The sequence below is a fragment of the Oncorhynchus gorbuscha genome, linkage group LG09, assembly GCF_021184085.1.
Source record: "Oncorhynchus gorbuscha isolate QuinsamMale2020 ecotype Even-year linkage group LG09, OgorEven_v1.0, whole genome shotgun sequence".
NCBI lineage: Eukaryota > Metazoa > Chordata > Actinopteri > Salmoniformes > Salmonidae > Oncorhynchus > Oncorhynchus gorbuscha.
Genome location: NC_060181.1, coordinates 46,417,856 through 46,431,034, shown reverse-complemented (window position 1 = coordinate 46,431,034; position 13,179 = coordinate 46,417,856). Strand labels below are relative to the sequence as shown.

General features: G+C 43.3%; 1 protein-coding gene across 1 annotated transcript in view; it reads left to right on the top strand.

The window, feature by feature from the left end:
- nudcd1 (NudC domain containing 1) overlaps positions 1-12,536 on the top strand; it is a 44,626-nt gene extending 32,090 nt beyond the window's left edge. Inside the window, exons 7-10 of the mRNA XM_046362592.1 lie at positions 152-299; positions 951-1,076; positions 8,575-8,734; positions 11,803-12,536. Coding sequence (XP_046218548.1) covers positions 152-299; positions 951-1,076; positions 8,575-8,734; positions 11,803-12,089 — 721 coding nt within the window. The 3' untranslated portion in view covers positions 12,090-12,536. The remainder of the gene's footprint in view (positions 1-151; positions 300-950; positions 1,077-8,574; positions 8,735-11,802) is intronic.
- The last annotated feature ends 643 nt before the right edge of the window (positions 12,537-13,179 follow it).

Genomic DNA, 13,179 nt, shown 5'->3' with positions numbered 1-13,179 from the left:
CACAATATTTATGAGAATCCTCTATTCTGTTGCATAAAACAACCATTTGATGCAATAAAAGTATTATAACATAATCTTGCAATTTTCCACCATACCCCTCACCCAGTATAGTCCTACCGCCCTGTCTGTCTCTGTGTGTGTGTGTTCCTAGCCTGGAGGTGACTCTCCAGAAGAGGTGTGAGGGGCCCATGTGGCCAGAGCTGCTGACTGGAGGAGACGGTAGAGGAGAGTTCCTGATGAGTGAGGAGCAGACGGCCTTGCTCCACGAGAGACTGACATACCTCACTACTGAGGACATGGTGAGACTCACTGACATACGCTGAGCCTGGTCTTTTAATTTTGGGCTGTGTTCATTAGTCATAAAATGGAAAAAAAAAGGAGTGAAACAGGGAGTGATTTCTTTACCTGAAATGCATCTTTCCATTTTCCATTGCTCTAATGAACATGACCCTGGGTTACTGATGATGAATCCAATCCTGTGCTCTCCTCAACCCCCTCAGTCTTTATTTATCCTTTATGAACGCCTCAGTTGCTGTTCATCTCTCTATTCTCCTTTTTACCTCCAGTCTTGATGTTACTTTCTGTGCCTCTATGCATCTAATCTCCCCTAAATTGACCCCCCTCCAACCCCCTCTCTGAGCCCTCACTTTTAGCCTCTTGTTGCCCCTTTCCCCTACCTTCAGGTCTTCTCCTCACTCTCACCCCTCCCTCTTTAGTTTCCGAAAGCAGCTCAACTTCTCCCTCACACCATCATGTCCAGTTCTCTTGAGCTGCGTCAGTCTCAGCTTCCTATTTTTTATGATATTTTCAGTCCCAACTTGTTTAACCACTCACTGCTCATTTAGGGATTTAGTGTTCCCATCGCCATTAGCTTCTAATGAATGAATTCAATGCATCCTCTCACTGTTAACGCTACCCAATCTCTCTGCTTCCATCTCTCTTGAGTTCAGAATGCCAACCCAGACAAGGGCAAGCCCCCGTGCAACGCCCAGGAGCTGGAGGACTGCGATGGCTTCCCAGAAGACAGCTCCAACCTGACACGCTTCGATGGAGAGTCGCTCAAGCCCACTCACGTGGTGAGACCCTTTTCACCACCCACCTTTACTCCACTCCCTCCTTGTTATCAGCGAGCCCCTATTGGTCACATCCACAGTGGCGCAGTAGACATGCACACCTTCTCCATTTGCGTTGTCAGTGACGCTTGTCTTGATTTAATGAACATGGAGTTGACCACACATATCTTGGGGTTCTTTATTTGAAATGAAGAGAGCTATCCATTGGGCTCAATTAGGATGGCTAGAATGTCTCTCAGGCTGCTGTGTGAGTAGAACCAATTGAGTACACTTGGCATTGCCTCAGAGCCACCAGAAAACATGTGGCGAGACAGCATTTGCCTCAGTAATTTTATATTTGGTGATGCGCCGCCACACCACTTTCAAAGCAGTGGCAGCGACCGGGCTAACATTTACATGCTCTGTCGCGGTCTACCATGGAAAACCATTGAAGACTACACGAAGAATAGTCGTGCTCTTTGTATTTGAGCAATATGATTGGCCGTTCATTCAAATACAGCATTCTACTGCAAGTCACAACTTCTCAATCAGTACAGAAGTTGATAGCTACATTCACACAGCACCTGCGAGCTGTCCTGAGCAAAAAAGCAGCACCCATCAATCTACTCCCTGATATTATTTATTTTAGGGAAAGTGATTTACAAAAGTTAAACCTTCAATAGTTTTAACATAGCAGCAATATGCTGGCCACTGTTGATAGTCACTCTTTACACTTTAGCATTGGCTAGCCTACTGCAGCCAGGTCGATATCTCTTTCAGAAACGGAATTGTCTTAAAGGGGCAGTATTCTATTTTGAGAGGGGGGGATATTCTCAAAATTACATACTTTAGAAACAAAAATGAATGCAATTAAGACTATGCAATTCTTAAGAATGGAGTAATGACTTACGTTGCTAAATTATATTAAACACATTCTGTTCGGCCAGTAGATATTTGGCCAACTTGCCCGGTCGGGTCATTAGTAAAAACGTTGGACTGTCATATCCTATAAATAGGACCCAAAGTTTTACCTGACCAGGTCATGAGATAAGGAAAAACTCCAGGCCACAGAAAAGACACGTAAGAATTTTTTGGCTTAGCAAGCTGCTGGTAGAATCCTGCGTTAATGTTTTTTTTCTGGATTTATGCCAGAGCTGAGACCTATGTGGGTCTTACAGGGTCTTACAGGTGTAGTCGCATCATCTGACATCTGACAGAATTATATGCCAAATTAATTATATGCCAAATGGAGGGCGATGGAGAGCTTCTCTGTGTAGAGAAAAGGTGGTCTAGAGTTTTTTTTCCCTCTGGTTACACATGTGACATGCTGGTAGAAATTAGGTAAAACAGATTTAAGTAGGCCTCCATTAAAACCTCTTAGAGCTACCCCCCTACTTTGTGCAATTTCCGCCTGAAGACATACACAAATCTAACAGCCTGTAGCTCAGGCACAGAACCAAGGATATGCATATTATTGGTACCATTTGAAAGACTGCACTCTGAAGTTTGTGTAAATGTGAATTGAATGTAGGAGAATATAACACAATAGATCTGGTTTAGATAAAACAATGAAAAAAAAACATTTTATTTTTGTATCATCTTTAAAATGAACAAGATAAAATAAACATTCAGATAGGATGATGGGGAGAATTTCAGTGAAAAGTATACGAGGGCAACAGTACTTGTGCAAATTGTCAGAATGATAACTTCCAAAATGAGTGTGCTACATGACATTTATCATGAAGTCACCCAGGTGTCCCACACAAGTAGCCCAAATGTACCCAAGTGGCCAAATTGGTGAAGGTATACATTTTGAAACAAATAACTATACAAAATACCAAAATGGTATTCTAACACACCCCCCCCCAAAAAAAAATTGAGAAGAAAAAAAGAAAAATAAATAAATATATATATACATTTACAAAATAACATGGGTAACTATTTACACACTTTCAATATTTGGAAAACCCTCAGTCCTCTATCAAATCAAATCAATTTATATAGCCCCAGCCTAAAACCCCAAACAGCAAGCAATGCAGGTGTAGCACGGTGGCTAGGAAAGCACGGTGGCTAGGAAAAACTCCCTAGAAAGGCAAAAACCTAGGAATAAACCTAGAGAGGAACCAGGCTGAGGGGTGGCCAGTCCTCTTCTGACTGTGCCGAGTGGAGATCACAGTGGTTGTAGAGGGTGCAACAGGACAGCACCTCAAGAGTAAAAATGAACAGTTTAGGGTTCCATAACCGCAGGCAGAACAGTTGAAACTGGAACAGCAGCAAGGCCGGGTGGACTGGGGACAGCAAGGAGTCATCATGGCAGGTAGTCCTGAAGCATGGTCCAAGGGCTCAGGTCCTCAGAGAGAAAGAAGGAGAGAAAGAAAGAGCAGACTCAAATTCACACAAGACACCGGATAAGACAGGAAAAGTACTCCAGATATAACATACTGACCATAGCCCCCACCCACTTTGCCATATAACCCCACCAACTTTGCCAAAACTCTAGACAATATTCTGCTGCTGATGCCAGATGTTATAGCAGTCTCTTTCTGATGTAAAGCAGAGGGTCACTGAGCATGTGGTGCATGTGATGGGAGACTTCATCTTGCAAACAACACAGCAACGCCTCCATGCTGTGCCCTTTTGGCCCTTAGGCACATCCATGCCTGCACAAATATATTTGGGCAGATGAACACTTGTGGCAGGAGCAGAAGGGACAGGGCTTGGTGCAGTGTTGCTGTAGCCAGCAAGCTCCTTGATGAGCTGCTCTCTGAAGGCTTTCTGTGAGAGGAAGGGCTTTCCAGTCGGAGTCAGTGCCACTGTGAAAGAACATTTTCAGTTAGAATAGTTTCACATATGAGCCCTGTATCAACAGGTATAATAAACATATACAGTGGGGCAAAAAAGTATTTAGTCAGCCACCAGTTGTGCAAGTTCTCCCACTTAAAAAGATGAGAGCCCTGTAATTTTCATCATAGGTACACTTCAACTATGACAGACAAAATGAGAAAAAAAATCCAGAAAATCACATTGGCAACAGCCAATTTAAAATATTACATGACATTACATTTCATAACACATTAAGTGTGGCTTCTCAGGCCTCTACTCACATATCTACAAAATCCATGTGTGCGTGTGTGTAGAGTGCCTGTCTTTATCATGTGTATGTGCATCTGTGCCTTTGTGTGTGTCATTTCACACTACCCGCTGTTCCATAAGGTGTATATTTATCTGTTTTTTAAAAATCTGATTCTACTTTTTGCATCAGTTACCTGATGTTTTATAGAGTTCCATGTAGCCATGGCTCTATTTAATACTGTGTGCCTCCCATAGTCTTTTCTTGACTTGGGGATTGTGAAGATACCTTTGGTGGCATGTCTTGTGGGGTATGCATGGGTGTACGAGCTGTGTGCTAGTAGTTTAGGCAGACACCTCAGTGCATTCACTTACAAAAACAAGTAGTGATGAAGTCAATCTCTTCTCCACTTTTAGCCATGAGAGATTTACTTGCATATTATTGTTAGCTCTACGTGTACATTTAAGGGCCAGCCGTGCTACCCTGTTCTGAGCCAGTTGTAGTTGGACAGATTTCTCCCCATCTTAGCTACTGTCGCGTGATGACTGCTATTTATCGAATAATTACCTACTACGTAAAATGTTTACTAAATTTAAATCAATCATGTAACAATTAACTCATTAGAAATGTGGGGCACCATGGGAAAAGTTTGTTTAATGAGTTACTGTCTCCCGAATTAAATCAAGAATATATAGATATCATATCAGTCACCAATTAATAATTTCCTTATATCAGTCTCATTCTGAATTTTGTGAGGCCCTTCTCCCCTGATTGCTCAGTTTGGCTGGGCAGCCAGCTCTAGGAAGTGTCTTGGTGATTCCAAACTTCTTCCATTTAAGAATGATAGGGGCCACTGTGTTCTTGGGGACCTTAAATGCTGCAGAAATATTATTGTACCCTTTCCCAGATCTGTCTCTCGACTTAATCCTGTCTCGAAGCTCTATGGACAATTCCTTCAACCTCGTGGCTTGGTTTTTGCTCTGGCCTGCACTGTCAACTGTGGGACCTTATATAGACAGGTGTGTGCCTTTCCAAATCATGTCCATCAATGGAATTTACCCTAGGTGGACTCCAATCAAGTTGTAAAAACTTCTCAAGGATGCTCATTGGAAACAGGCTGCACTTGAATCCTTTTGTAAATAAAGAAATTCTGAACCTGTTTTCGCTTTATGGTGTATTGTGTGTTAATGAATAAGAGCGTCTGCTAAATGACTTAAATGTAATGTAAATGTAAAATGTTTTATTTTATCTATTTTAGAATAAGGCTGTAAATGGAAAACAATGTGGAAAAAGTTGATGGGTCTGAATAGTTTCTGAATGCACTGTATGTTGATTATGACGTTACTTTAGCAAATATGATGACAATGATTTAGGCCAATGGTTCCCAACATTTTTCGGGTACTGTACCACAAACTGTTGCTCTGCCCAGAGTACCCCTGAAGTACCCCCTCCATGTTCATTTTACCAGTTAGCCTATGGTCTCATGGGTATTTCTAGTACTCCCTGTGGATAGGCCAAGATGCAAGAAGGAATACAACATGGCTGCTATGAAATTGAACTGTGTTTACGTGTTATCACGGGTGTATTCATTCTGCTGATTCTTTTGAAAAAACGTTTCTGAAATGAGGGTAAACATCCCTGAATTTGTTCAATAGAAACTCTCGTTTGAAACTGTTGGACTGATGGACTGTTGGACTGATGATTACACCCTAGATGCTGTCATGAGTGTGTCACTGTCTGTCACCTCATATTTTTCTCTCGACCTGTGTGCACCTACATTGTAAACATTCATTCATAGACTAGGTTGTAGCAACCTTATGAATGATGGGTATAGGGAAAATGTGAGTATCATGTAGTAGCCTAAACCTATCGATGTCGAACTGGGTGATTGGAATGAGAATGACATTCATCCAATATGCTGTAATACAAATAAGGCCATACTCGTAAAAAAAACGTCCTTCCCTCATCTTAAATGGGACCGATCACCACTGGCATAGCGTCATGTGGGCAAGTGGTGTGCTGATGTCAACGTTGTGAGCATAGTGCCACATGGTGGCTTTGGGGTTGTGATGTATGGGCAGGCATAAGCTACAGACAGTGAACACAATTTCATTTTAGCGATGGAAATTTGAATGCACAGCGATACCCTGATGAGACCCCAGAGGCTCATTGACGTGCCATTCATCCCCCACCATCACCTCATGTTTCAGCAGGCTAATGAACGCTCCTGTGTCGCAAGGATCTGTACACAATTCCCAGAAGCTGAAAATGTCTGGTCTTTCATGGCCTGAATACTCACCAGACATGTCACTCATTGACAATGTTTGGCATGTACGACAGCGTGTTCCAGTTCCCGCCAATATCCAGCAGCTTCGCACAGCCATTTAAGAGGAGTAAGACAACATTCCATAGACCACAATCAACAGCCTGATCAACTCTATGTAAAGGAGATGTGTTGCGATGCATGAGGCAAATGGTGGTCACACAAGATACTTACTTGTTTTCTGATCCATGCCCCCTGCCTTTGTTTTAAGGTATCTGTGACCAACATATGAATATCTGTATTCCCAGTCATGTGAAATCCATAGATTAGGGCCTAACAACACAAAAGCATGCATGAGAGCACCAGCTGTTCCGGACGACTGTGTGGTCACGCTCTCCGTAGCTTTAAACAGTTCAACATTCACAAGGCCGCAGGTACAAACGGATTACCAGGAAGTGTACTCAGAGAATGTGCGGACCAACTGGCAAGTTTCTTCACTGACATTTTCAACCTGACCGAGTCTGTAATAGCTACAGTGAGGGGGAAAACGTATTAGATCCCCTGCTGATTTTGTACGTTTGCCCACTGACAAAGAAATGATCAGTCTAGAATTTTAATGGTAGGTTTATTTGAACACCCCAGGTGGTAAGGGTGGAAAACAGCACATCTGCCATGCTGATTCTATACAAGGTGGCCCCTCGGGTGCGTGCTTAATCCCTTCCTGTGCTCCCTGTTTACCCACAACTGTGTGGCCAAGCATGACTCCAACACCATCATTAAGTTTGCTGACGACAACAGTGGTAGGCCTGATCACCGACAACAATAAGACAGCCTATAGGGAGGAGGTCAGAGACCTGGCAGTGTGGTGCCAGGACAATATCATCTCCCTCTACGTAAGCAAGGCAAAGGAGATGATTGTGGACTACAGGAAAAGGAGGGCCGAACATGCCCGCCCCCATTCACATCAAAGGGGCTGAGCAGGTCGAGAGTTTCAAGTTCCTTGGTGTCCAAATCAGCAACAAATGATCATGGTCCAAACACACCAAGAAATTGGTGAAGAGGGCACGACAACGCCTTTTCCCCCTCAGGAGACTGAAAATATTTGGCATGGTTCCCCAGATCCTCAAAAAGTTATAATGCTGCACCATCGCGAGCATCCTGGTCGGCTGCATCACCGCCTGGTATGGCAACTGCTCGGCATCCAACCAAGCAGAGGGTAATGCTTTACTCTACTCTTACATAATTTATTATGTTTGAACGTCGTTGCAGACTTTAAATTACAGCCAAAGCTATTGTCGACAACATTCATTGTCATTCTATTTACACAAACAAGACTTCTGAAATCCCAATTGGCTGATTTGGCATAGTGTGAGGGACGCAGCCAGAAAAAAGGGAACTATAGCTTTGAGGATTGTTCCACGTCCGTGGAACTGTCACCAACCGCCAACTATCAATCACTTACAGGCCTGTTTATGATTCAAAGGTTAAATAGATGTCAAGTGAGCATGGAAACTGGAGGGGAGAACTGTCTACCAATAAAACTTGTTGGCAAAGAGATTCACATGTGAAACACTGGATGATCAGACCTTTCAATACAATAATAGTACAAGGTTGTGTATAAAGAGAACAACGTCATAGTATAAATTGTCTGAACATGTGCTTCAAAACGGGACTCAATCATTCTCTGGCTTTCTTTGTCTTTCTAAATTGATCTTTTTCTCTGATTCCATCTCTCTCTGTCACGCTCTCTTTCTTCTTCTGGCCTCCGCTGTGGGAGGAATAATGAAGGCAGACTGATGCATTCAGAAAAAATGGTTGCACGCACTGGTTCCATGTCCTCTCCTGATTAGAATACTTTGATTCTCTGTCTCTATTGATTGTTTTTCTGTCCTCCAGTTAATAGACACTTAATTTGGAATGTTGTGTATGTTTCATGGATGGTGTTAATGCATAATTGATTAAAAGGTTTGTTTGAGGGAACTATTTTACTTTTTTTCTTTTTTTTAATCGAGTTGAGATTCACTGAGCTCTAAAATTTATGATTGGAGGGATGAAGAGATGCCAGATGAAGAACTGCATATCTTTAGGTTACAGATTAGGGTTAGTGGAAAGTTAGTTGAAATGTCTACATCTACAAACCATCTATTTGGGACTAATAAAGTCTTACTACAGTATATCTTTTTCTTCAGGTGAACTTGGGGAGCCATCAGTACCTGTTCACGGTGGACTTGAACCCATCTGAGATGCCTAGTTTCTGCCTGCGTCATGACGTGGATGCCCTGCTGTGGCAGCCCCGCCCGGACCAGCCCAGCAACATGTGGGAACACATCGCCACCTTCAACGCCCTTGGTAGGTGTAGAAACTTTTTAGATGAGTAATTATTAGTACTGGCAGTTCTGTCAACACCTCAGACACACCTCTTACAACTCTAAATCAGGGAAACAAATGTGTTTTCAGATGGCATCTTTGTGCTAGGACATTGCCTCAGACTGAGTTTATTTAACATGTTCAAAACACTCAAAAAGTGTGCTGGTGGAATATTTTTTTTAATTACATCCTGCCAGTCACGAGTGTACGTTTAAGTATTTCAATGACATGATTGTGATTGCTGGATGCCATTATTGCAATGTTCTCTTTGTGTGAAGAGGAGTGAGTGTAGATGGAGACATGTAAACTACTATAGAAATGACACAATAGTAATTAAAATCGAATCAAATTTTATTGGTCACATTCACATATTTAGCAGATGTTATTGCGGGTGTAGTGAAATGCTTGTGTTCCTAGCTGCAGTAGTGCAGGAGTATCTAACAATTTACAACAATACACATACATCTAAAAGTAAAAGAATGGAATTAAGAAATATATAAATATTAGGAGGAGCAATGTCGGAGTGACATTGACTAAAATACAGTAGAATAGAATACAGTATATACATATGAAATGAGTAAAGAAGTATGTAAACATTATTATAGTGACCAGTGATTCCGTGTCTATGTATATAGTGCAGCAGCCTCTAAGGTGCAGGGTTGAGTGGTAGCCGGCTAGTGATGACTATTTAGCAGTGATGGCCTTGAGATAGAAGCTCTCTTTCAGTCTCTCGGTCCCAGCTTTGATGCACCTGTACTGACCTCACCTTCTGGATGGTAGCAGGGTGAACAGGCCATGGCTCGGGTGGTTGATGTCCTTGATTTATATATTTGGCCTTCCTGTGACATCGTGGGCTGTAGGTGTCCTGGAGGGCAGGCAGTGTACCCCCGGGTATGCGTTGGGCATACCGCACAACCCCTTGGAGAGCCTTGCAATTGCAGGTGGTGCAGTTGCCGTACCAGGCTCTCAATTGTGCATCTGTAAAATTTTGTGAGGGTCATCGGGGCCAAGCCAAATTTCTTTAGCCGCCTGAGGTTGAAGTGGCACTGTTGCGCCTTCTTCACCACAGTGTCTATGTGGTGGACCATTTCAGATTGTCAGTGATGTATACCCCAAGGAACTTCTCCACTGCGGTCCCTTCGATGTGGATGGGGGCATGCTCCCTCTGCTGTCTCTTGAAGTTCACGATCTGTTCCTTCGTTTTGTCGACTTTGAGGGAGATGTTATTTTCCTGGCACCACTCCGCCAGGGCACTCATCTCCTCCCTGTAGGCTGTCCTGTCATTGTTGCTAATCAGGCCTAATACTGTTATATCGTCTGTAAACTTTATGATTGAGTTGGGCGTACAGGAGGGGGCTGAGCACGCACCGTTGTGGGGCTCCAGTGTTGAGGATCAGCGAAGTGGAGGTGTTGTGTCGTACCTTCACCACCTGGGGGTGGCCCGTCAGGAAGTACAGGACCCAGTTGCACAGGGCGTGGTTCAGACCCCGGGCTACGAACTTACGTGGTTGGTTTTCCCTTTGTAATCTTGTCTGTAGACTCTGCCACATACGTCTCGTGTCTGAGCCGTTGAATTGCAACTTCACTTTCTCTGTACTGATGTTTTGCCTGTTTGATTGCCTTACACAGTGACTAACTCCACTGTTTGTATTCAACTATATTCCCAGTCACCTTTCCATGGTTAAATGCAGTGGTTTGTGCTTTTAGTTTTGCGCAAATACTGCCAACTATCCACGGTTTCTGGTTTGGGTAGGTTTTAATACTCCCAGTGGCAACAACATCCCCTATACACTTCCTGATGAACTCAGTCACCGTGTCCGTGTATACGTCAATGTTATTCTAAGAAGCTACCTGGAACATATTCCAGTCCGCGTGATCAAAACTATTTTGAAAAATGGATTCCGATTGGTCAGACCTGCATTGAATAGACCTTACGATGGGCACTTCCTGTTTGAGTTTCTGCCTATAGGAATGGAGGAGCAAAATGGAGAAGTGATCTGATTTGCCGAAGGGAGGGTGGGGGAAGGCCTTGTAGGCATCCCAGAAGGGGGAGTAACAGTGGCCAAGCTTTTTTTCAGCGCGAGCACTATAGTCAATGTGTTGATAGAGCTTAGGTATCGTGTTCTTCAAATTTGCTTTGTAAAAATTCCCAGCTATAATAAATGCGGCCTCAGGATATGTGGTTTCCAGTTTGCACCAAGTCCAGTGTAGTTCCTTGAGGGCTGTCGTGGTGAGGGGGAATATACGAGGCTGTGACTATAACCGAAGGGTATTCTCTTGGGAGGTAATGCGGTCAACATTTGATTGTGAGGTTTCTAGATCAGGTTAACAAAAGGACTTGAGTTTCTGTATGTTATCACAATCACACCATGAATAGTTAATCATGAAACATACAGCATGACCTGCCTTCTTCCTGGAGAGTTATTTATTCCTGTCTGCGCGATGTACTGAACACCGCTCTCTGTACAGACGGGGACAGTATATCTGGAGAGGGCCTTGATTCCGTGAAACTGTATGTTACAGTCCCTGATGTCACTCTGGAAGGAGATCCTTGCCCTGAGTTTGTCTACTTTATTGTCCAGAGACTGAACATTAGCGACTAATATACTCTGAAGCAGTGGATGGTGTGCACGTCTCCTGAGTTGGACTAGAAGTCCACTCCGAATACCTTTTTTCTGCCGGTGGTGTCTTGGTGCAGCCTCTGGGATAAGTTAAATTGCCCTGGGGATCCAAAGGATCCAATTCGGGAAAGTCGTATTGCTGGTCGTAATGCTGGTTACCGCCGCTCTGATATCCAAAATTCTGGGCTAATAATGTAAGAAATAACACAAAAAAAGAAAATACTGCGAAGTTGCATAGGAGCTAGAAGCAGAGCTGCCATGTCTTTCAGGGCCATCTTGAGTTAGTTCAATGCTAATTCCTGTGTGGCTGATGTTTGTCACAACAAGCCCTGTGTTTCTCAGTGTCTTTGGAGATGAGTAGAAGGTATTCTACCAACGTGATTTTCTTCCAACTTACTAATTTTCTTTCTCATTTTTCGGATCTCCTAGGCTACGTCCAGGCATCGAAACGTGACAAGAAATTTGCCACCTGCCCCCCAAACTTCTCCTATGCCGCTTTGGGGGAGTGTCTTCGCCGTGTGTTCATCTACCGGCAGCCGTCAAAGGTGGACACAGTCCTGTTCAACAGGATGCAGGGTCGTCAGGTGGGCCAGGTCGCTAAGCAACAGGTGGCCAGCCTGGAGTCAAACAACATTGTCCTTGGCTTCAGAGCCACCAATGAGAGACTGTTCGTCCTGACCTCTAACAACCTATTTGTTCTGAAGATCAACAATTAGATCGGGGACTAATTTTTTGGCCAGTTTTACAGACACATCCGGGATGGAGAATCCCCATTGAGATAGCATTTTAGTCCAGGACTAAGCTTAATCTGTGTCCGGGAATCTGCCCCTTAGAATGTTTCCATCCACCATACACACTGTCCACCCCTGAGACAGAGCTATACCATTCCACAAAGTAAAAGGAGTGTATCTAGAACCTACAGTAAGTGTGGTGGTGTAATGTCATTTGTGTTAGGGGTCTGATCTGTCAGCAATATGTCTACACTTTCAAATGTCTGTCTTCATATTTGTATTTTATTCTGTGAATATCCTACTGGTGTTGACACTGTATAGGAGACCAAATGTAGAATGATTCATGTTCTCACATTAAATTATGCCCTCAGAAGCTTTGACCAATAGAAGCAGAATGTAATGAAAATATTCCATTAAAACCAAACAACGTTATGAGTTTTGTACCTTTATACCTGGGCTGTCAAACTCAATTCCTGGAGGACCATGTGTCTGCAGATTGTTGTTATTTCCTTTCAATTTGTGTCCAATTTAAGACCTAGTCAACCAGTTTATAACTAATCAATTACCTTAATTGATCAATCAAGAACAAGGAAGGAGTGGGCCGGTGGGAAGCCTTGTGATGTCAGAAGCTGACTCCCAAATGGCACCCTATTTATTCCCTTAATAAGGCACTACTTTTGTCCAGGCCCCCGAGGCACGTATCCAGAGCCTCTGAGCACAGGAACTCACTAAAGTCCAAAATGTGTCATCATATCCACCTGTGCTTTTCTGTTTACTCCTTTCCTATTTTGACATGCCTGGGTAAGAGAAGGATAAATTGAAAAAGTATTGCTTGCGTAATGGTGATATCAATGTAGGATGTGCCCATATACACTAAGTGGCCAGTTTATTAGGTACACAAATGTGTACAAATGGTTCACCTCTACAGACAGTGAGGCACATGGCTTGCTATATAAAGCAGGCTTGAAGGCATTCAGTTACTGTTCGATTGAACATTAAAATGGGCAAAACGGGTGACCTAAGCAACTTTGAGGATGATATGATTGTCGGTGCCAAGTGCGCTGGTTCCAGTATG